This window comes from Plectropomus leopardus, chromosome 21, assembly GCF_008729295.1.
Source record: "Plectropomus leopardus isolate mb chromosome 21, YSFRI_Pleo_2.0, whole genome shotgun sequence".
Classification (NCBI taxonomy): domain Eukaryota; kingdom Metazoa; phylum Chordata; class Actinopteri; order Perciformes; family Serranidae; genus Plectropomus; species Plectropomus leopardus.
Window position 1 is genome coordinate 13,531,418 of NC_056483.1, and position 24,781 is coordinate 13,556,198.

At 40.1% G+C, this 24,781-nt stretch overlaps 1 protein-coding gene across 1 annotated transcript in view; it reads left to right on the forward strand.

The window, feature by feature from the left end:
* Positions 1–24,781, forward strand: part of stau2 (staufen double-stranded RNA binding protein 2) — a 103,771-nt gene that overhangs the window by 65,840 nt on the left and 13,150 nt on the right. Inside the window, exon 13 of the mRNA XM_042510548.1 lies at positions 1,160–1,273. Coding sequence (XP_042366482.1) covers positions 1,160–1,273 — 114 coding nt within the window. The remainder of the gene's footprint in view (positions 1–1,159; positions 1,274–24,781) is intronic.

The window sequence follows — 24,781 nt, forward strand, 5'->3', positions numbered from 1 at the left end:
AGTCAATACCACTGAAATTCCAGTTGTGAATACATGGTTTAAAGATTTCTAGCTGTGTTTTAGTTGTTAAAGATATACTCATCCTCATAATTATATTGTATCTATATTTCACATACAGTGCCTGTAAGCAGGAAAACTTGATCTGCTTTGTGCAACGTATCGTGGTTCCATCAAAAGTAGACAAGGCACATATTTCTATTAGCTAAAATGTGCTGTGGCACATCTGCTGAAACTACAAGAATTGTCTAGAATAGCTGTGGTCAGCATTATACAGTAATGTACAAATTAATGTAAAATGCATTTATGCATCACGATAACGATCTTCATTTTGTCGGCTCAAACAAATTTCACTCATCATGGCTCGGAAATCACCTTTTTATTATGCCTGAACTATCTGAAGTTTGAAGTGAAGTATTAGAAGTAGCTAAAAGCTCTCTTATGTTCATAGCTATGTTGTTCCATACCTTCTAGCGTACTTCTTTTTTTTGCTTATTGATGTGTGAAAGCATTTTCAGTCAGTGATGTTCTCTCTCTTATTCCTTCTGTCCTTTGTGTCTCTGCATCAGTCAGATATTTCTCCCCTTTTAGCTCCCATAGTTTTTCATGCCATTTATTAGGATGCCTGCAGCTGTCCTGGGCATAAGTAGGCCAGGCAAACACATGCACTTGTACACAGACGCACACATGCAAATGCACACGCGTGAGAGGCAGTGAGAAGTAGGGCAGACAAGCAGGCAGTATTACCAAAGCCCTTGGATCTCAGGAGCAGACTGTCCCAGAGGAGCATCATGTCATAACAGTCCTGATTGCACAGCATTTAGGAATGCCTGCAGAGTTAACCTCCCAGTGATGAGGGGTCACCAGTGATGTCATCACTACCCCCTCTGATGCCCCCCCTCGGTCGCACACACACACTCTTATAGTCATTCCCAGCCGTTGCCGTCTTTCTACGGTGTGGTGTAATTGTCCATAAATGCTCTGTGGTGGCAATTAGACATGCAAGATTTACTCTCAAGCCAGCCACTTCCAAAAACACGAGACTGTATCCCACTGAAAACTTGAGATGCTTCACTTCTCTTGTCTTTTGTGCTTTAATTGATCTTTTCCTGTATTTACTTTTGGGGTAACTCGGTTTGCCTGCCTTTGCCCCTTGCTCCAGGTGCAGTACAGTGACGCGCAGAGTGGTAAGGATTTTGTGACCTATCTGACCCTCTCCCCTGTGCAAATGACTTTCCACGGCACCGGGAGCACCCTTCAAGCCAGCCATGACCAGGTATGTGTGTGCATGTACTTATGTAAGCATTTGAAGGGAGGGTGAGTGTCACACCTGTTGTATGCCCTTAGAGAATGGTACGTAAATATCAAAAAGTATCAATCAAAGTGGACATCAAAAAGTGGGATTATAATTTAGTTATTTTAGCATTAGCTGGCAAGCAGTTGGTATCAGTAGTTTAATTCGCTATCGCATGAAGCTGGTTGCAAATATTTTAAACAGTTTGGGCTTCATACAGCCATGATGCGCACAATTTTTAGCTCTCAACAAGTTGCATAAAAAACATAAAAAACAACATCACATACACCAGTCTTAATGCTCTGATGGATGGGCAACTTCACCTAATAATAGTAGGCTAAAAAGAATAATAAAAATCTGATAACACTATGGCGAGTACCATTTGTTTTTTCTTATACATAAAATAAAGCAGGGATCTTGTTTCAGAAAAAATACACACAGCAAGACTGCATGAATAATGCATGTTGTTTGCGGATTTTAAAAGTTAATTTTGCAAGTCAAGAGAATTGTTTGGAGGTTTGTCATTTAGTTTTCAGTGAAACAGCTAAGTGAACAACTTCTCTCACCTTGCACAATATACATCCCCAACAACAGTTGGCTGGCCAGGTAACTTATCTCTGTTCCATTGACAGATGTAAAGTTTTTGTAAAGGTTTTATCCAGCAGCTCCTGGTCTTTTTATTGGCTGGAATGCTAAAGAATGAGCAAAACCCATTGCTGGCATAAGTACATCCAGGTACGAAGCACACAGGCATCGTAGCCTCAGCAAGAGAGAGCATAAAAAAAAATGAAAAAGCATAAACCTGAATTGAGAAAACTAAAAACAAATATATATTAAAATGCTTTTAATAAATCATTTATTGCTCCAGTTTACTGCTCTGCAGTTTCTTTTTGCCTGCGCACAGTAAACAGCAATGATGATATATCTGTTACAACACAATAACGGCAGATAATATCAGCTGGGCTCTGTTCTTTAGGTTCTGCTTATCCTGGTTCAGTGAAGTGGAGCATGTTGTGTATATAAGGCAAGTCAGGAGGAGACTTTGGCAGGGATCTCATCCTCTAATTATCACAACAGCTTCAGCTCTGTGGCTTTATTGTTACACACCAGGGCATCAGAACCACCTGTGATAATTACCACTGATTACATTTCTCCTTAACAAGCCTCTGTTCCACACGCACGCACAAACACAGCCACTAGTTCTGTATGATTTTCAATCCATCAAAGTAATCCCACTTTTGAAAATCCTTGTGGCGGACCCCTCTTTCTCTCTCCCTCCCTCTCTGGTTTTCTCACTCACTCTCTCTCTCTCTCGGGCATACTCAGAAGGAGGCTCTTTGTCTTGTGTTGCCCAAGCAGAAAACCAGTTGCTTACATTCTATCATCTAAACATGGGACGCCCCTTTATTCAGCAGTCTTCAAAGCTTATTAAAAGGCCCGCCCGGCTCTGAATGGGACAGCTGACAGGGGGCTAGTGCCGCCACCGCTAACTGAGAGCCAAGCCAATATAGGCCAGGCAGGTCTGCGTCCTCGGGACCTGTTGTTGCCAGGAGCACTGGGGCATGACCGACTGTTAGGGAAGGCCTTTCTTTTTCTCTTCTCAGTACAGTGAGGAGTGCGACCACAAAGGGAGCACCTAACAATAAGGGGTCACCCTCAGCAGCCCCCCAAACCCTAACACTTGTTGAACAAAGTAGGCCTGAAGGCGTCACACATTTGGACGACTTCGCTGTGATAGTGCACGGACACTGGCGGCTGTGAAGAGTGTATTCTCTGTGTGTAGGAGGGTCTCAGGCATTCAGATCAATCTGTCATGTCTCTGAGTTGCCAATTAGGAGATCCACGTGTTTGCTGTTCCACATGTTGGCCTTGGCACCTATACACACAAACACACACCTTGTGCTCCTATCTGTGTAATTAGACATTGTAATGTGATAAAAGCCTTTCCTGGAGCCTGTCTCCACACTCACACACACACACACACACACACAGAGTAATGCCTGGTGACTCCACTTTGTTTTATTATACACCACTGAGGGAATTTCCTGCTGTGTTATCTGCTCTGTCATGGAGGTCTGTGTCAGACCAGAGCAATTGATTAAGATCAGGATCCAAAGGGAAATCCTCTCCACACCTCTCTACCCATGATGTGTGACGGAAAGATGTGTAGGATATGAGCTGCAGTTATGGGTGATTTTCTGTGAAAATTAAAGTTGCAGTTGGAAAAACAGCACTCGATGAAAAATCGGCAGGATCTGGATTATTTATAACTGTTTATGACAGTGTTGGAATTTGATTTAATTTAAAGTTTTGCAACTCTTTGTGTTTTTTGCAAACACATAATGGACATTAGTGTCACCTTCTATGTTTCTGATTATTTCAATAGTCTTGTTGTTTATTATGCGGTTTGTCTTTATGTGCAGCACGAGCAAGTCAGAGGTGGGGCTGTAAATAGAAGTATTCATGCTAGTATTCATTATTACACATAAGTAAATGTTAAATAAGCATAAAACAATAACTTAGAAAGAACACACATGCTACCAAAACGTCTTACTTTTTGTTACAGATCAAATAATAGATAAAATCTGATCTTGAATCAGCTAACTGTTGAACAGCAGCAGTGGTAACAATGGTAAGTATGTTTACTATAAATAATGCTTCAAGGAACAGACTGAAATTTGTGGACAAACTTTTTTTTGTGTTGATTTAAGACTCAAATAGTGTGCATGTGTTTCACCCCTGAGTGCTTCCCTCTCTCCCTCTGCCTTACGATGGGTTGCACTTACTATTAATAAATCCATTATTAAATTTGTTTAGGCGCGCCAGTAGCCTCATGGCTAAGGCACGTGCCACAGAACTGCAATACCTACAGTTTGACTCCCTCTCCTTTTCCAATATCATCCCCCTTTCCATCCCCATCTTGCTTCTAATAACTTAAATATAGGCCAGAAAAAGCCAAAAAGGAGATTAATGAAGAAAATGTGTGTGCAAAATTTCTATTAACTCTTTTCTAGTTTCAAACTTGTAATTTACTAAATTGTGTTCCACCATTAAAACTTAAGAAATGTCTTGGCTAGGAAAGACTTTAGTGCTGTGTGTAACAGTCACATGTGAACATATAGTGCCCTCCAACCAAAAGTGATCGACTTTATAAAAACAACTGACTCACTATAGCATCACAAACTGTAGCACATGTCCCAGAAATTACATTTTAAGCAGGACAAGCATATGTTACGCTAAACTGACAATCCTTAGGAAATGTAATTGTCAATTTAATTCAGTTTATATTTGCATAATTTTAGAAATATATGTTTGAGACTTTACATATATTACCATGTAGGGATATTCCTATTAATGACATTTCATTTTATTTCTCTGATAACACAGAAATTTCAAAACAAGGTAGTCGCCAGTCTAAAACAAAACAAAAACAAAAAAAAAGTCATATTTTAAATATAGCTGAAGAATAGTGATACTTTGCATTGTGCAAATATTAACATTACACATTATTCTGCAACAAAAGACACCAACTCACTATAAAAAAAAAAGCTTACAAATAAGTATTTCACTTCCAGGCTAATCTATATTTGATTACACACACTCATTCAGTAACTCTCACGCATGAGGGTGCACACAAACTGACTCACACGCAACAGACACACACACACACACACACACACACACACACACACACACACACACTCACATACATCCAGGCTTCTCAGGATTTCCTGTGTGCTCAACTAATGACAGGCCTATGGGCACCTCTGTTGTTCAGCCTGGCTAGAAGACACCCAGCTGGAAAGAGTGTGTGTGTAAAGGCTCGGACATAGTTTCTGTTTTCCACATCGGCAGAAAGCTTTGGTCTTGTAACAGTCATGCAGATATGCATGTGAGTTGAGCGTGTGTGTGTGTGTGTGTGTGTGTGTGTGTGTGTGTGTGTGTGTGAAAGAGTAAAGGATAGAGCCTCTGGTGAGTCTCGCAAGCCAGTTCCTCCTCTTTGTCTCCTGGTATCCTAATAAAAAGTTTAAGTAGTATTTCTGGTGGCGATTAGCAAGGGTAGCGACTAGGAGTTGGCCAATTATCGGGGCGGATATTTGGGATTTTGCTGATTATCAGTATTTGTGTTTTATTTTAATGATGGCCAATAAAATGAATCAATGGTAGAGTCTGAAGATTACACTCAACCAACACCAGAAAGGCCGTCTGTAGTACATGCAAAGGTGCAAAGTGTTAGCATGGGAGGAACCTTTACTTTATGGCCTCAGGGAGATTTTTATTCATTCACACTTTTTTCACTGAACTTTATAAAAAAAAAAAAAAGTTGCAGGAAACTAGCTCTATATGATGTTAAAAGTTTCAACATTTGTTAAAGGCATATAAACAATGTTTAGTATTGGAGTTTGTTATATAACTTTCGGCAGAAATATTTCATTTTTATTGTAAATGCATAACGGTTCCAAATATCGGTTATCGGTCCCATTAAGTACTAATAACTGGTATCAGTGTCGGCCCTGATGAACCAATATTAGTCGACCCCTTGTAACAACATTTATTCGCCTTACATATTCCTATTACTAGGCTATAGCTAGTTTTGTCATTTGGTTCAGTTTGCTACACAACATTTAACCCCTAGCCAGTGTGTATGTGTAAATATTTAGTGACAACTCATCTGTGTGTAAGCAGTTTGTGTGGAGAAACCCACTTCATTTTGGGTACGTGTAAATGTCCAGTTAGTGACCACTGCATTATAGAGGGGTGAAGTTTAAACACAGGAGCTAATGCAATCAGCTCCTGTTACACCAGATCGTGTTTCCAAGGGCATCACCAATGAGTTCGGGCACGAATGGAAGTGTGTATTTTTTACGCACTGGGTCAGATGTTAATACTGAAAGATAATTAACTACCTGTTAAAGGTACAGAGTTGGTGATCTGAGAGTCAAACCTTTGCACAGACATCTGTTGGACAGTAAACAATAGTGATCGAGAACAGAGGTGTTGTCAGTGTAATTTTAACAATCTTCTGCTCTTTATCAACGAGTGCAAACACGCACAGAAGCGACTACACATTAACACACATCACAGTGCTTCGTTGCCATAATCCTTGGCCTTGTGCAGACATTCCTGGAGGGCCTGTATGTGTGAGAGATATACAGCTGAGTGCTCTTTCTGACCTTCTGTGCCATCTCCTCGATGCCATCTGCCAAACACATGTGAGCCCGTTGGCTGCTGCACTCGCTGAAACTCGCCTGAAGCCAAAGATGTTTGTCAACATGTTCTCCATACTGGTTCTAAATGATTTTTGCCGATAGTTTCAGCTTTAGGTTACAGTAGGTTTAATTAAAATCTTAAATCAAACAGATAAGAAGAAAAAAATACAGCACTGACAGCTTTTTTGACCAAACAAAAGCGCTGCAAATCCGATGTTAAACTCTGCTTTTTGTACATTTAATTTAAAACTTGTCTCATGTTCTCAGTTTCCATATTTAGCTGTAGGTTTATTTAGGTGTGACAGGTGTGTTTTTGTTTTTCTTCATTTTAGTTTTAGTTTTCAATTTAGTTTAGCTTCAGTTTCAAGAGAGGGTTTGCTTTTAGTTTCAATTTCATTTTTATTGTTAAAAAAGTATTATCTTTGTTTAGTTTTTCTGAGTTTCAGTATCAGTTTTAATTTCTTTGCTAAAACATTTTGTGAGGGCAGTTGACTCAGATAGAGAAACCAGTCTCAATAAAAGTGCACTAATTCCTCCTCATGCTGTTTTGTCAGCTAAAACTCGGGACGTTTTTATACCAGTTAACTAAAACGATTTTCACACCTAGTTTTTAGTGTAATTCAAGTCAACTATTATGAGCTTGGCTCAAATTATTCAGACACATATTATTTTAGCATTTTGTCAATAAGAGGGCAAACCAATACAACAAGAGACATAACTCTTTATTTCAACATAAACATAGATTTAAAAGATCTTCATACCCAGTAGGCAAGTTGTTAATTTTTAGCAGAGGGGAGAAATGGTTAGTTTATTCACCCACTACGCGCAAACCAACCCATAAACTCCTCTTTTGGCTCTAAATTTTTTACACCTTTACTTGATTGAGATAGTGACACTCAGACAAAATGTGATAAGTTATAGGTCCGTGTCTGTCCGTGTATTAGACATCCCCCTTCACATCTCCTCCAGTAAATGCCTTCAAATTACAAAATAAACATGTGAATGTCCTCTCCCTCCCTCCCTGTCTGTCTGTGTCTCTCTCTCTGCGCTGTGGTTGGGGCTAGAGTGTGAACTGAGAATGTGCTAATCAATTTCTGGCGAGGCAGACAGCCGCATTAGTGCAGATTTCTTTTTTTTTTCTGCTGCTATTTTTCGCAATAGAAAATGAATTTATATTAATTTTGTTATTTTTAATTTCAACTTTTACATGTCTCATAATCAATTTATGAATGTTAATTGCCAGCCCTGATTTATTTTTAGGTAACTACTCATTTGAAGCACTGTCAGACTGAAAACCATATGCTGCTCCATGACCACAAACTTCCAGCCTCGCTGTCTACTCAAACTCCCTCAAGGTTATATCCATTTTCCTCGGTTAAATCTGCTCTCACTCTATTGATATCTGCGAATTACAAGAACAAATTAAAGGCAGTGGCAGTGGGATATATTTAGACATTTTTTCGACAGCACTAGATGCTTTTTAGACAGGCTGATTTCTGTATTTGTTCTGCAGAGCTGAAGTAACTCTCTGGCAGTCCCTCTGTGGCGGCAGTGGGACACCAGGGGGGCCGAGGCCCACTGAGCTGTGTGTGAGGTGTCGCTGGTCCAACATGAGCGACCCACAATCGAAGATGACAGGGTGACTGTTGTCTGCCACCAGACTCTGTGTGTTTGTGTGTATTTGTGTGTGTGCAGGGTAGCTTTGCGTGCAGTAATGTCCTCAGCTGAGCCACCCAGGGTCCCGGGGGCCCTGTCTCCCAGATTGTCAGCTGTGGCTGCTTGGGTTTTCTGCAGCAGGAGCACATTTTGGTTGATTTGATGTGACATGTTGAACATAGTGTATCAGGATTAAAATGTGTTTTAGACATGCTTTCAGGTAATGAGGCCTACTTTTTTAGATTATGTTTTCTGGATTTATTTCTCGTGATTTGTACCAGGCCTGCCAGCCCTCTTTGGTGTGCCTAAAAAACCCTTCGCTTTTTAGGTTGTAATCTAGCGAAAGCAAAGGTCAAGTTTTTTTCATAACTTTTCTCTGAACTGACTTCTTTCACTGAGACAGTAGTCCTGTGATTCTCCTTGTGAAAAGACCTTTCACATGACTGACATTACCTCACCTAAACACCATTTGGTCACATGCTGGCTCTCTTAAGTGTTTTTTATCTTCTGAGGCCAGATTCAAAACCGCACACAGGTAACTGCACCATCAGGTTACCCAATCCCTCCCTACAGAAACAAAAATTTGGACAGTTGGACTACAATTAATTGGGCATCTGACCATGTCTTTGGTATGTGGATTTTTGCTGCCAGCGGAGTTGCGATAAAGAAACAAAGGATAAAGGAAGGGGGCTGTGTGGGAGTCCTAATGAGGACCAGTGGTGAGGGGCGCATTTATTTATATGTTGCACACATTCCTGTGTTTATCCATGTGGCGTGCTGAAAATAGGCATAAATTAGAGAAAAGAGAGCGACAGTAGGGAAACGTATTGGCAGCACGAGGATATACGGGACTGATTCATGGTGTGGTGACTGCTGGGATGGTCTTCAGAGATCCCCCATGGAGCTCAGCAGAACAGCAGGAGAGGGAGCTGCAGAGGGGTGGAGGGTGTACAGGCCTCGTGTTTGAAGTCTTCCTTCCCGACTGGGGCGCAGACGTTACCCCAGGCTGGGCTGCCTCTCAGGGGGTCCTGCAGGAGTGTTACCCAAGCAGGCAGCTGTCGGACTGCCTCTCCTCCCTTCTCCTCTATCTTGTCTATCTCCTCTTTATGTGCCAGTGTTGTGTAACCAAACACAGCACCTGTATGTATCCTAAATCATTACATGTGGAGAAAGCAGGGGAGCGGGATCCAATCTGGGTCGAAGGTTTACAATATTATGATTAAGACAAACCTAGGTTTCTGACTACATTAAAGACCTTTCTTCAGTGATGTTTAAACATGTGAGTGTGTCAGAAGTGCATTTAGTTAAATAAGGACACAGGCTTGACCCTTTGAACACTGAGCATATTGGTTTGATTTCTTTTAAAAACATTCAGAGAAGAACGAACACCAAAAAATAGCAAGAAATTATTAAAAATGTTACAAGAAAATCACCTGAAAATAAGCAAAAAGAAATTGACTCATAAAAAGTGTAACATAATTTAGATATAGAATTATTATGATTATAAATATATTTTATCTGGACACTTTAGCCTAAGTTTTCATGTTTTTTAATAATTCTCCCCCACTTCTTAAACCAAATTTTCAGTTCATTTACTTTGTCAGCTTTTACTAATTTCTTGCAGTTTATGGGACATTTCTTGCCAAGTTGGTCATTGCCTTTTTCCCCAAGTTTTTGAAAGAAATTCAACTAATGCTCAGTTTTTAAAGGGTTGAATAGCTTATGAGAGGCATGTGAACGCAGCACAAGAAAACTGATGTGGAGCCAGGTTTGAAAGGGTTAATTAGGACTACTAAGAAGATCAAAACTGATGCTTTGTCTGTACTTTTTGTCACCATTGCCCTTTGAATTCCAGCCTATGTGAAGGGTCAAAATGCATTATGCCAAAAGCTTGAAAAGTCATGATAAATATTTGGCTGACACAAAGTCACAGCTGAGTGTAATGATCCAAAACTTTGGCCTGCGGGAGTGTTCATCTGTTGCTTCTGAGTTGAGCCAGTTCAAAAGCTCCTCAGCTACATGGCAACAAGCCATTAGTGGAAATGTTGGGAATTCTTTATTAGGTATATCCGCTCTGAGATATACCATTTTATTTTTCAGCGGGTATAAGCATATAATATAAGCATAATTAGACAAAACACTGAACAACAAACAAAAGTAAAAAGATACTTAAACATTAACAACAACAAACAATCAAAGATGGCAAAAAGAAAAAAATCAATAAATATCAAACAATTACGCATTCAAAATCAGGAGATCACACTTCAAAAACAGAGCATAAAATTGATCTTTAATTCATAGTTTATAGGGAAGTGTAAATGACAGCTTAATGTAATTAAGTTATACAACATAATTAAACAAAATTAGGTAACTGTTATCTTCAGGCCATGTCCTAGCCATTTGGATTCTGTAAGCTTGACTGCATTGGGTCAGCTCTGCATTCTTTAGACATTTGAATTATGCATCTCAATTAGTGCTTTTACCATACACGGTCTCTTGCCTGTTTACAGTCAGCTCTGCGTGCAACTCGCCAACAGTTTGCAAGGCTGGCGTGGAGATGCATACCCAAAAGAAAAGCCTACATTTCTAGTCAGAAGGACAAACACATTTACTTTTAAACACTATAAAAGACATGAATATCAACAGGTTTTTGGGGATGAACAAATATTGCAATGCCAACATATTTAAGAAGGCGGTTGAAGGAATGAAAGCGGTAGACTGTGTTAGCATGATTGAAAGAGTCCACAAACGGCAAGAAAACTGCCAAAATCCTGTTTTGATACAAACAAGAAAAATGAAAGACGCTCCAGTTTCTCCATTTTTCCATATTTTGACATGATAAAGGATGTGTTAGGACACATTAATTGGATCATGCACTGCTGCATGTAAATGGAATATCAGTGGAACATTCATTTTAATTAGCCATGTAAACAGCCCAGTAGGACTATTGTCTTTTTATGAATAAGGGCAAAAAAATGAATATTTTGTGCATTTAAACGTAGTCACTGTTTCAGATGTTTGAATGTTTAATATTTACCACTACAGTCCATGGTTCATGAATAAAGTCAGTTGAATTGGATTCAGTGTATAATAAGACGGGTGTGATCAGAGATTACAGCAGGAAGCACTCGTTGGACAGTTCTCATTCGTCACTGTAATTAGCTCACATCTTACAGAACCAGAGACCTCCCCTGCTCCCCCTCAACACCACCTTTCAAAGGCACTTGTACCTTGTTTTCCTCCCCAACACCACCTCACCCAGCACTCCCACTGTCAGACCTACCCGACCCCTGCTGCTCTCCTCACCCAACCCCACCCTGATCCCGCCCTGGAGAGAGGACAAAGTGAAGCATCCACGGAGTGATCCATCACTCCTGCCTGTCTTCCCGCGTGCCCTCCTCAGGAAACACCTTTCAGACCAGGAGATTAGAGTGTGACGGGAGAGGAGAGGAGCAGTGAAAGAATGATGAAGGAGGAGGGAGAGAGGGTGGTAAACGATCCAGGGAGGCAGAGAGAGAGAAAGATGGAGAGAGGGCACTGAAGAAGAGGAACTGCAGAGAAATTGATGGAGTGGGGATACGTAAGATTGATGAGGACAGGGAATGAGAACATAGGAGATAGAAGTGACTGTTTCTTCCTTTCTTTTTTTTTTCTTGGTGGAAGCAGCGACCGGTGGGGAGAGAATAAACATGAACTTGCCCATTAGGGGATGTGTTGATAGTTCAAAGTGGCCCCTTGGAACATTAGCATGTCTATTAAGGGTTGATATGGTGTGGAACCGAAAACACACACGTGCATTCACACACACATGCAAACACTCTGAGCCGTATTTACATCAAACAAGATGTGAAAGATTAAGCAACTGACCACAAGTAATCTTTGTAATGTGTTTTGTAACACTGCATTATAGCCCCTCGTGGACATGTTTGCATTAATGTGATCAAAATTCAACATGTTGGTTTCATGTCTGAATAAGCATCCAAGTAAAAGTTGCACAGGAATCTTGCAAGAAGGGCCATGTAACATTTAAAAGTATTATACTATTTTTCAAGTTCAGGCTTGTAGTTTTTTCATGCTTTACTCGTTAAAAACACTTTGTCTGAGGTGCTCCGTTTAGCACCTTTCTCTTTAAGCCTTGCTCCTGAAAAGCTCTGCTCTGTCTCTGTAGTTAACTAAGAATAAAACGCAATTCATTCAAACTCGACAGAAACAAAATAAAACTCACCCAAACCGTCTTGATTGCTCTTGCTTGTAATCAAGTTAGTAAGTCCTCTGTTCCAACAATTACCAGCTCTGGTTTGGCCGAAATAAATCCTTAATTCACCAGGTTAGATGTAAAAAGAGCATGCAGTTATTCCACACGTTCTCTCAATTCCCATTTGCTGCCTGCTGTTTACAGTCCTGTAACTTATCTCTCCACCACTAGGTGTCATGGTGTCTTTAATTACAGCTGTCTGTTCTACCAGTAGAGACCGAAGACTGAGCTCTGGTGGTGCATGCTGTGCACTAAATACAATGAGCTTAATAAGAGGACCTTTATTATGACAGTATTTTAAAACATACCTTCGGGGTTTCTAATTAACCTGGTACTGTTATACAGTGATACTGCCCAAGCCTAGTCACCAATAAATGCTTCAAAACATAACTGGGCATGTTCCAGCAGGAATATGATCCAAAACTGGGGAGAAATTAACAACATCCGCAACCAAGATTAGATGTTTCTCTGACACTAGCGTGTAGCTACATGTAGCAGTGTAGCTGGGAAATGATTGTTTATGGTGGCACCTTCTACCGTGAAAAAAAAGCTATAAAAGCTTCTGAACACAACTGGATGTGTTCAAATTAGAATTTGTTTCACAATCGTTTTTTACGTTTCCCTGTTGTTAGCATGTAGCTACATGCAACATAGAAGAATATATAATTTAAACATTTGCAGTAGCATGCTTGGGGCAGATAACAATTTAAAGAAATCCATCACTGTCTGACATCATCTTATAGCCTAAGTAAAGAGAAAATATTAGTATTCAGAGCAGTTAGAAGCCTGAGTCGTTTTTTTCTTACAGGCATTAATTACTTTGCACTTGTACCTCATTTTAGGAAACTTTGGCCACATTTGTTACTAATATCCAACACCGCATCATTATATTTATGACAGAAAATAAGTTTGAAGTAAAGACCATCAGATTAACTGCTGCACAAGGTAGAACATGCAGAGAGAAAGAGAGACGTGCTTTTTGTGACATCGCTGCCTTCTAAGATAATAAATAATAGTGTGCTTTCACTGTCTTTATCAACAGGGAAAATAGAAGTTATCAGTTTAATAAACGCTTTAGGGAATCAGTCTTCTCATATCAGATGAGTCTAAATTAAGTATTTTCTCCTCATGGTGTGCTCGGGGAAAAAGAGGCAAAAAAAAAATCCTTTGCACAACCACAGCCACAATCTCACCAACACACTCTCTCCATGTTTTTTTAAGTTTATTTATGCGAACAGCCGAGTCCTTTTTTCAGTGTCAGGGCTGCAGATAATGACTATTTCAGTAATTGATTTAGATATTACTTGCAGATTCCATTTAATATATTCATAATTCAGTCTTTTAAATTTTAAAATAATGAAAACCATTACAGATGTTATCAGTTTCCAAAAGTGCCCCCAAAGCCAAGTCTATCTTGCCAGTCAGAAACTCTAGGGTATGAAACTTACTATGACACAAAATATAGAAAATAAATTTAATTTTCAGTTTTATAAAGTTGTAACCATCATTTTTCTTTATTGATAAATGACTGTCAATTATCAAAATTGGCACAGACAATTTTCCTGGCAAATGATGTTGATCATTTTAGAAACAGTTTTGAGGTCTCCGCCTTTGAGATTTCAGTCTCGACCCCAACTGAACAAACTTGAATAGAGTTTTGTTTGTGGTGCTCAGAGTAGCAGAAACTGATATTTTAAAAATATTGAATGGCGACATCTCTTTCCAAAATCAATGTGCCTTTTATTGTGAACAATCCCCCAGAGCATGTTTTCAACTGATCACACTGTGTGAAAAAGTGAAAAGATGAGTATATTTGTGATTTTTGTGGATTGACCTTTTAACACCTTGTAACAAAGCAGCTGACCTTGTTGCATGAGCTGTATGAATTGTGCAAATAGCCTTTAAAGAGGGTTACCGCCAGTGCGCGTATGACTCATGCCATGTTTTTAGCATCTGTGTAGTACCTCAGCCTTGAATGAACAGCAAGAACTCCTGCTTACTTATGCTCCAAGTACCATGCTGTGCAGCCTACACTCTATAACCTTATCAGTGATTCATAGAAGAAAGAAACCCATATATGAAGGATGATTTCTCTCACAAGATACTGTGTTTATCCACAAGTGCTGGCTAAGCAGATGATAACAGATGATAACTTCTGCTCTGCCCTTATGAAAACAAAACTGAAATGCCTGCGTCTTGCGCTCCAGGCTGTTGGCATGTGTTTGTAAAGTATGTGCTAGAAAGTAACTTGACACGTTTTAGTTGTTGGAGATGTGTAAAATTGTCAGACACTCAAATATATGGTGAGCATGACAGATTCCATAACGTGGAGTTTCTCTGAAAGCTAAAGTGAGATGTGATACACTTTAAGAGCAGAATAAATTAGCTGTGGTTACATGTACAGCATTTCTTCGGTTTTGATCGAAATCATTCTATTTCTGTTTTCCAACTTACGACTCCTAAATGAAGTGATCTGATAAAATGTGTGTTTTCGTGCCCCAAGCATTCATTCTTAATATAATTTTTTTTGACTTGTGCAAAGTGGTTCCACCTGCTGTGAAGCGTCTGCTCTGCTGGAAATGTAACAGAGGACGTTTAACTTCATGCTCTGATTGAACTTAATTAAGAAAATTCAAACCGTTCAATACAAGAAGTATAAAAAGGAGGAAGTGGTTCCACCTGTTAATGCTATTTAGGAAAGTAATGTAAACGTAACCTAGGTTGTTTTCTGTATCTACAAATTACTGTTGTCTCTTAAAAACCTCACATGCGGACTACCAAGCTACAATTTACAGCTGTTCCTTAGTGATTGGGTCATTCATTGACCTCATCAATTACAGTAATATCTTGATTTAAAAAGCATGCGGCGCAGTTTAGTAAGATGTATCTGGTCAAAGTGTAGATTAGGCTGTAGCTGTTTTCTGTTTGCTCAAACAGCCATACATATAGAGTGAAAAAATGGCTTTAACTAATGTTACAGTTGTTGCAGTTTGTAACTATTTTCAGTTTTTTTCATTGCCTTACACTGATGCAAAAAATGTTTGCCAGTTATTATCTTGACTGCATATCGCTCCAGTAGTTAAATATGTCCATGTCATGAGGTGCCCAGTAGCTCACCTGGTATAGCAGCACACCATGTATATTGGCTGTATCCTCACTGCAGCTGCACGTCATATCCTCATAAAAAACTGATTCTCCAGTTCAGGCTATGATTTACAATGATTCAATAAATGTATGTGTCCGAGCAGTCCCTTTAAGTTTGACGTCCAGTATTATTCTGTTCAGGCATATAGGGTGAAAAAGGGTCCATTATCATTGTTATTCTAAATATCATAACAAGCAGTGATGCTATTATCATTGTTTTTAGGAGCAAATGATTGAATGGAATTAATTAATTATCAATGATTATATGACATATTAAAGTAAATTATTATAATAATCGAGTGATTAAAAAAAATCTTTAGAATAATTAATAAATTAGTCTTAAGATATAATGACTATTCAGGGGTGCCCAGGTAGAGCGAGCGGCCCATGTACAGAGGCCATGTCCTCGCTGCAGCGGCTGCGGGTTTGAATCCGACCCTGGCCCTTTACTGCGTCATTCCCTCTCTTTCTCTCCCCCTTTCGCACTTGCTGTTCCAACTGAATAAAGGCAAAAAGCCAAAGATATAATCTTTAAAAAAATATATATGACTAACCTAAATAATAATTGCTACACTATTCAAGAAAAAAATCAATAGGTGAAGCCCCAATGTTCCCAATACATCTCAAATGCTTCTGGTTGCAATAGATGATTGTTATGACTAGATGATTATAGATGATTGAAACAATTTGTTTGACCATTTACATAGTTTTTAGCTGCTAATTTTTTGCTATTAAACAGATTATTAAATGTTGACACCACCCTTCTCATTCAAACCAATGAAAATCCCCCCTGATCGGGCTGCATAGGACCAGTCTTTTCTGATTGAGGTGGTTACATGAGCCATGATTATTCTTTTTTGGGATATTCCCTGGGTTTTTAGTGCAATATCAGCATCAGCGTAAATGCACCTACTGAGATGGTATCCACAAGTAATTGTGAATGTGGTTTAATTTTTACTAGTGGCAGTATTAAAAATGTAATAAAATATTGTTTTGTAATGATTCATTTTTAAGCGATGTCTGTATTTATGTTTATACTCATTAATTGTTCTCTTCCCTGTTGGTTTCTGGGACCTGTCAGACAAGGGTGATAGCTTTAAAGCAACCGAAGGTGTTACCTTCATTATCACCTCTGTGCTAAGAGGACATTTTTTAGCAGTGGCCTCGAATCCTTGTGCTGTTAGGCTCTGTGTGTGATTTCCCACACACACAAATTTGGCATGGATAAAGGTCTCTTAACTAATCACACCTCTCTTCACTCATCACCCCAGTGGGAGACATAAGCAAGCCAGGCTGCCAATTCGCTACCCACCGCTCTTTTGTAGCATCTTTGGCTCATTAACTTAATGTCATTTGATACTGAGTGATAGTTCGCCTCGCTGAAAAGGTCCCTGAGATAAAGGCCAGGTATTTAATTTTTTCCCTCTGCTTTGCCATCTCTCAGTGACAATATGTGAGAGATGTCACCTGTGGAGAAAACACCTTCAATAACACCAACGCAGTTAGGTTTTCACACCACAAAGGTTGACATTTTCCCTTTATTTCATAATCAGCATTATGCAAACAGTTTTACTCTCTTTTATTGCATTTTAATGTCCTAATCTACAAATTATACTGTAGTAGAGGAATGCTAGGGTGGTATTTTGAGAGGTTTTGCTTCAGAGCAAAAAGTAAGCATGACTGAATATATGTTAAATACACAGTTTTAGACACAGTTGATATGGTGATGGGTTTAAAGCTGTCTATTATCCAGTTCCACGGCTCCTTAGGTCAGCATAGTTAGATTTAGATCTAACAGAGGACAACAAACCAACGCTGATGCTTTCAGATTTGTCCCACTCTTGTAAAGTTGCACAATGCATCAAAAATCTGTTGTGCAACTCTCTGACGAAAAAGCTCTGGATTTTAAAAAGTTCTTAAACTTGATACGAGACACACATCTTGCGGTTAAGAACTTCTAAGAATTAATCATCATGGAGTGCTCCAAAAGCAAATCACACTGACAGTAATTGCAGGGATACCTCACAGACAAAAAAACAACCACACGTATACACACTGCACAATGAGATGTATTGTTGGTTATAATTATACTCTTTTGTTGCTTTCCTGGCTTAATGAAATCCGATCTCCTAGATGCTTAGATGCTATTTGTTTGTAAAAGTTGTTTTTGATTTCCATTGTACACAATATGATTACGGTATGACTTACTAAAATTTCAGGCTATCACTCAGATTTCGCTGACAGGTCCATAGCTGTGCAAGACGAGGCTCCTTCTGCCTAATACAGAGTTACTACAAGTAATTTATTTAACCCTAAATGCACCCATGAGGCAGAAAGATTTCCTTTCTTTCCTGAATTGTCAAAAATGAGCTGGCATGATTTGGGCCCTAAATGACCCTCACTGTTAACCAACAGGTAATGACGCTTCCAGCGGTGGGAGTCGAGTTGCTAATGTCCCATGTTAGGATCAGTGCTCTCTGGCTGCATATTGAGTTATGGAGATGAGCGTAGCGACTGGGGAATGTTTTTCTGTCTGTCTGAGCCCCCCCTAACGGCCCCCCACCACAACCACAACCACCTTCCTCTCATCTGGATGTTAACGCATTCTCAGGCCTCAAACTGCAGACATTTTGAAACACTCAAAACAACAGCCTCGTCGGGGGTTAACACCAGTTACGACTAAGGTGTCACACACTCCTGCGGTTTAAGTAAACACTGTCTGTGTGTGTGTGTGTGTGTGTGTGTGTGTGTGTGTGTGTGTGTGTGTGTGTGTGTGTGTGTGTGTGTGTGTGTGTGTGTGTCTGCCCACCTCATGAAACTATCTTCATGATCTTTCGAATCTCCTCTGTAAATAAAGTCACAAGTGACAGCTTGCGTTCCATTTTACATGCAAATTCAGCCCAGCCCTTTGCATTTAAAGGAGATAAGGAAAGATTAAGCAAACCACACTGTCACTACCTAAATGTGAGAGGAATAATTTGCAGCGGCAAGTGAAACAAGAGATGCATACAATTTTTTTTAAGGAGATTAATTCTCCTTTTGCATGTCTTTGCTAGCTGAGGAAAAGGCAGTCTTGCTCTGTCTTCTGTTGCGTATGACAGCTATCACAGGCTCAAAGTTTTGCAATAGTTTAGCAAGTATTTATATATGGAATATGATCTAGTGATATGACAAATTTTGCTGCATTTTAATCTAAGCAGCACGTTCATTCATTCATTCATCATTGGCCGTAACCACTTCTTTTTTCAAGGGTCGCGGGGGGCTGGAGCCTATTCAAGCTGTCATTGGGTGAGAGGCAGGGTACACCCTGGCTAAGGAGCACAGTTTCCATTTATTCTAATATGGATTTAGCTGTTTGTCAGACCCTTTTAAAGGGCTAACTGTAGTGTAATACGACAAATTGAGGTTTTGCAGGGAGTTACATGCTTGAACCAGTGACTTCCTGGAGTCTCTGCTGGTTGCCAGGAAACTGCTGCAAGCCAAAAAATAGTCCTGCATAGGACCTCCCTATAAAATGTTGAATTGTTGTATTACTTTTTTTTAAGGAATTAAACAAACATCATTATAACACTTTAATTTATGAGCTTTAGGCCCTGTCTCCCCCAAAGTGTTTTTTCCCAGCTGAAAACACCAAGCACTCACCAGGAAACACCCAGCTGGGAGCACATGAGAGCGTTTTGGAGGTGCATCGTTTTTTCAGCTGAGATGGTTAAGTGTCATCTTGTTGCCATGATATGCAATATTCTTAAAAGTAAAACTATTGGTGTAAAGTAGGGTAGTGAAGGGAAAGCTGAAGTAGACAAGTGGAGAGGACAGACCCATTGGTCTATGTAGGTTCATGAGAGGAAACTTATATCTGTATATATTGAGTATATTAACATATTTCTCTAATTTTTTGTTGTTGTTTAACACTTGTTCCTGTAAGATGTGACGGCTGACCCTTGTCGTATTTGTCCGTCCTCCAGTGTGATTGATAGGCTGGGTTTAAAGTAACAGTGATGAGTGCAGCGTTAAAACATTTTTCAATTCTTGGTGGTCAGAAGAAAAAACAAAACACAAACAGGCAGCACCTTGTTACACTGCTTGTGTTTGTAGCATAGCATAAATATGCAGTGCTCCCATTGCAAAGAAAGTCAACAATAAGCTGGCCTCAAAAAAAAAAACAGCTTTGACGGACACAGCCCCTTAAGACCCCAACAAACCAAACGAACTTCAAAGGACTGCTTCAGCTCACATTGCCTGTGATTTTAGTGACTGATGGGCTGCACTGTCGCCAGTATAGACTCAACAAGCTGAATCAGCTGAAAAATAACCAAAGAGGACCAGTAGTGCAGGACACCCAATGGCAGCCCAGTGGCTTGGTGTGTCAGGGCCTTAAGAGCTACTGGTAGGCTGATTTAATGATGTTTGAACATAGCCAAGCTAGTTTTTTTCCCCCATGTATGCTATCTTTGTGCTAAGCTAAGCTAAGCTAACCAGATGCTGGCTAAAGCTACATATTTACTGAACTGATGTCAGAGTAAGATGTGAGACTCTCAGAGAGAAAGAAAATAAGCACATCTAAGAAAATGTCAAGCTGTTGGTCTAAGACAAAGAAAATTGATTATGGTGTCCCCCAAGGTTCCATTTCAGGATCCCTAATATTCTCCCTTCAGTACCTTTTGTCTTTCTCTCTTCTTCAATATTGTATTGATTGCATCGAAATGTATTGTTTCCTTTTTCCTTTGTATGCTTCAAGAGTGTCTATATATGTCGCTGGTTTTGATTAGCTGCTCTCAACGTCATTTGGATGATGTGTGCAGAAAGACTGTATATGTAACAGCAAAACCTATAGCCAGGAAAACATTCATTGTAAATCCATATGTAACTCATCTGGTGTTGTTATGAGTGCATACACTAAAGGAAACCACAAAGCGGCATTATCTCAGCCATCATTTATCCATCTATAGAATGCACACTTCAATTTACCATGAAGGGAGGAAAATTATGTTTTGATTGCACTTCCATAGATGCTTTGTAAACTGAACACATGCAACAGAGGAAGGCGCGTTACAAGACTTTCACATGTGCCCATGTGAACACACATTAGAGCTATGGTGTAATGACTTTCCCAAAATGGTGTGATTTATAGTCCATGCTTTCAAGTAAGAGGTCTAATGCAGCATAGTTACTAAATAAACATTTGTTTTAGAGGCCCTGTTTTCCTCCGGGACATCTTCTCTATTCCTAATTTCCCTCTACTTCTCTCTTAATACAAACTCATTCGCTTTCTTTCACTCTCTGTTTCGCTGTCTGCCTTTCTCTCTTTGAGTCTCGCACTCACCCCCACATGCACATCTCCCCTGTGCCCAGTGAGTAAACGTGGAACCGTGTGAGCCTTCAGCAGGACTTTGAAATGAGACATGGCTAGGACATCAGAGGAGTCTGCCACTCTCAATGAAGCCTGCTTGATTTATAAGAGAGCCGGGAGTGGGGGGTTGTTTCCAGAGGCACACAGGGCCATGAGGTCCTCCATTAGTACCCTGACCCCTGTTTCATGGGACCAACCACTGCATAAGAGGAAAGGGAGGAAAAGAATGGAGGGATGGATGGATGGTGGACATGGGGGGCTTGTGTGTGAGGGGGTCTTTTCTTTTTTTAACCATAGAAAGTCTGCTATTTACATTTTCAACGCAGAAATGAGAAACCCAAGCTCAGTCATTTGTCAGTGGCCTGTGGTGTCCTGACTTAAACGTCTTGTGGTTGTACCTGATCCCTCACTCGGGCCTTGCCTTGCTCCGTCTTTTACGATTCTCCTCACAGTTTTACTGTCCACAATCTAATTAGCTGTGTCTTAATCACGTGTTAAAGTGCAGCACCTTGTGGTGTTTACTGTCTGTTTGCAATGCTGTAAAAAATGTGTGAGGTACCTCATAAAAACTTGCCCACAGAGGATTAAGTACTCACTCTCCTTTTGTGGATAAAATCACAGCATCACTGACAAGTAATAGCCTCTGTGCTGAGCTACTGCAGGAAAACTATTTAGACAACTCAAGGAAAGCCGCACCAGTCAGGGAGATTTATAAAATCACTTCCATTTATTTAAATTTAATCCCATTTGATTTAATTTTTGCTATACTCCATGACATTACAGACATTTAACTCTATTTTGTCTGGCTGCAAGAGTGGCCTGTATTACTTATTTGATTTCCTTTGTTATCCAACTTTGGAGAAGATCATGTCATACTGCTTTTATTTTGCGTGAGAGGCCCACCACGCCTACGTCAATCTCTTGTTTGCTCATCACGTCAGCCACTCTGTGTTTGCAGGCTCAATCCATAACATGGCTTTGTTCCTCTTGAGATCAGTTCCTGTTGTTTATGAACACTTTGTGACAGGCCTGCCGGCTTTAAACTAACTCGGTAATGGCATTATGCTAACATTTTAAGAAGACATATGTTTCCAGTGTGCATTACGTTTCATTTTACCCCATCACGTTCCATCTTTGGCTGGTTAGTGTGGCCCCTGGACCTTTTCATCAGAACACCAGCCTGGTTTGAGGAGCCTTACCCAGGAAGGCCTGCCTCTTGATATAAGCTTGCTGGAATTTATTGTTTTCAGTAAACATGCCTTATACATAATCTGTCTTTGCAGTACACACTGTCAGTTGCCATAGGAACATAGTAGGGTTTTCATAACACTTCAGGGGCTCCCTTAGGCATGATGGGTCTCAATCGACCCGTCACACATTGAGTTGCAGACCTACTCAGTTTTCCTTGGGATTTAGGTACAAGACGAAACGTCCATCCACGTCTTATAGGCCCAGTGAGCATGCTGGGTAATGAGAAACAGCCACAGGCTTAGTGGGGATCCATAGCAAATTATAAAACACTGCAACAGTTTTTACAAGCATGTCCCTTGTGTGTACAAGGTGATTAAAAGAAAACGTAGAAAGGAGCTTAGGGAGCTACAAGGAGAAAAAGACAAGAGGAAGAAGGTGTATAACGGCGTCTGACTGTGTGTCCTCTCTTGTTACCGGAAGTCCTTGTCCATATCTACTCCCTCGTACACACTGCTGTGTCTGACGGGAAAATATAAAGGCCTCGTGATAGAGAGTTGGGGATTATTGTATGCAGCTGGTTGCTGCCACAGTAAGACACTTAGCCCCTCGCCCTTTATCTTAACCCTTTCATATACTACATAGCCGTTTGCTATTTTCTTTTGCCTTTCCACATCTTTTTTGTTGGTCTAAAAGGGTCAGTATGCTATTAACAAAAGCACTTCAGTTCAATTTAGTACACATTTTTGATTGTGAAAATTTGTGGATGGTTCCATATTCCTTACTGTCCCCATTTTTCGTCACGGCTCTGCTTGCGATACCTAGCACTCTGATCTGGTAGTAAAGCTACTAAAATGTGGAACTAGAAAATCTTAACAGCATATATATTAAGCGTCACTGGAGGAAAAAAAGGTGGCGGCACGTCATTCCTGTGTGCTTCAGCAGCACTGAATCCCCTACTCTTGCCTTGTCTTACAAGGAGTATATGTACAAACCTGCTTTCTTTAAATGTTCTATTGAGAGACTCTCACTTCAGCCTGCTCTTTTTTGTTCTGAAAATGTCACCATGCAGCCCTGTTCTATGGTCAATAAACGGGGTGTAGACTTCACTTTGTATTGTGAACAAGGAAACACAGCAAGCTAGATGGAGCAGTGAGTGACAACAACACATGAAAGAGTGCTGTTTGCAGTGGAAACACTCAACAGATTTTGAATATAGGTACCTCTTCATAGGTGTTACTTTTCACCATGCAGCAACTGAAGCCCTCCCCCCCCTTTCAGATGAAGGGATTGGGGGATTACATCTGACATTATGTTCGGATGACATTTTGTACAAGCTGGCTCATTTGAAGCACTGAGGTTCTGAGCTCAAGACAACCAGCAGCTGTTGTCAGTATGAGGGAATGGGAGGTTTTAATAGCAACTCTGTAGACCGAAGCTGCTGCTCCGATGACTCATCAGACCTATCTCTTTATTTGTGCAGACTATTTTTAATACTAACACTATTTTAGCTTTCACCCCTAACCAACGATGAAGAAATAATTGGTTTCCAATTTTAACGGAAGTACTGATAACAGCCAGCAATGCTCTTTGACATCCAGGCTGATATCTACACTAGTGATTGATACGGCCCACTGCAGTATCTTCACTAAGTTTATTATCTATGCAAAAAGGGGAGAAGTGATTAAGACCTTGGATCCTAACTCTTGTGTGGGCTGTCCCGTGCATTTATGCTGCGGATAGAAAAGGTCTTTTCCTCTGGTTGTGTTAGCAGCCTGGCAACAACCACAGCCATCAGATTTGCATCCCCACCCAACGTCCACTTGTACTGCTGCCCACTTTAATTATGCTGTGCACTTCATCACCAAGCAAACAGTGTGAGTTTGTCATTTTGAATCCAGGACAATGAAAATTGGCAGGAAAAGAGTGGTTAAAAGGATCATGTGGTCGATCTTTGACACAAAGAGAAAAGAGGAAAGGAGAGGGAGATTAGGAGCAGAGAAGAGCAGAAAAGAGAGAAATGGGACGCCCCTCGGGACCGATCACTATCCGACTGCTGATAAGAGAGCGAGTGCCTGAAGGTTGGCTTTTCCTTCCACGGCTTTTTGTACCGTCCCTAGAGCAACTTGAGTCCAATTGTTCAGGATTATAGAAGGTTCTCCCTCTGGTGTAGAAAGGTGGATCTCTGTAGGTGGAGATGTGGTGATGTAACACTAACTTGAAGTCACTGGGGAAACCTGATGGAAAAAGATATATATTTAAGGTGTTGGAATCTTCATGGAAAAGTGATCCCTGTGAGCAAAAACCATCAAGCTTTAGACAGCTCTTTTTCCAGCTGTTTTTTTCTCTAGACAAGCTGTAATCAGATTGTAACCAGTTTCTTTATATGGTCATCTGCTCCAGTTGTGCTACAGCAGGTGTTTACATTACATAGCCTACACTGCTACATTTAGCTACATGCTAATGTCAGAAAAACATGTAATCTTAGTTGCTGATGGTGTGTTTTTTCTACCCAGGTTGGAATCCTATTTGTTTCGGAATAGTTGTGTGTAGAAGCTTTTATTGGTAATTTTTAGTGGTAGAAAGTGCAGCTATATACCTTTACAGTCATTTCCTGGCTTCAAGTAGACTGCTACATTTAGCTACAAGCTAACATCAGTGACCAGTAATCTTGGTTGCTGATGTTT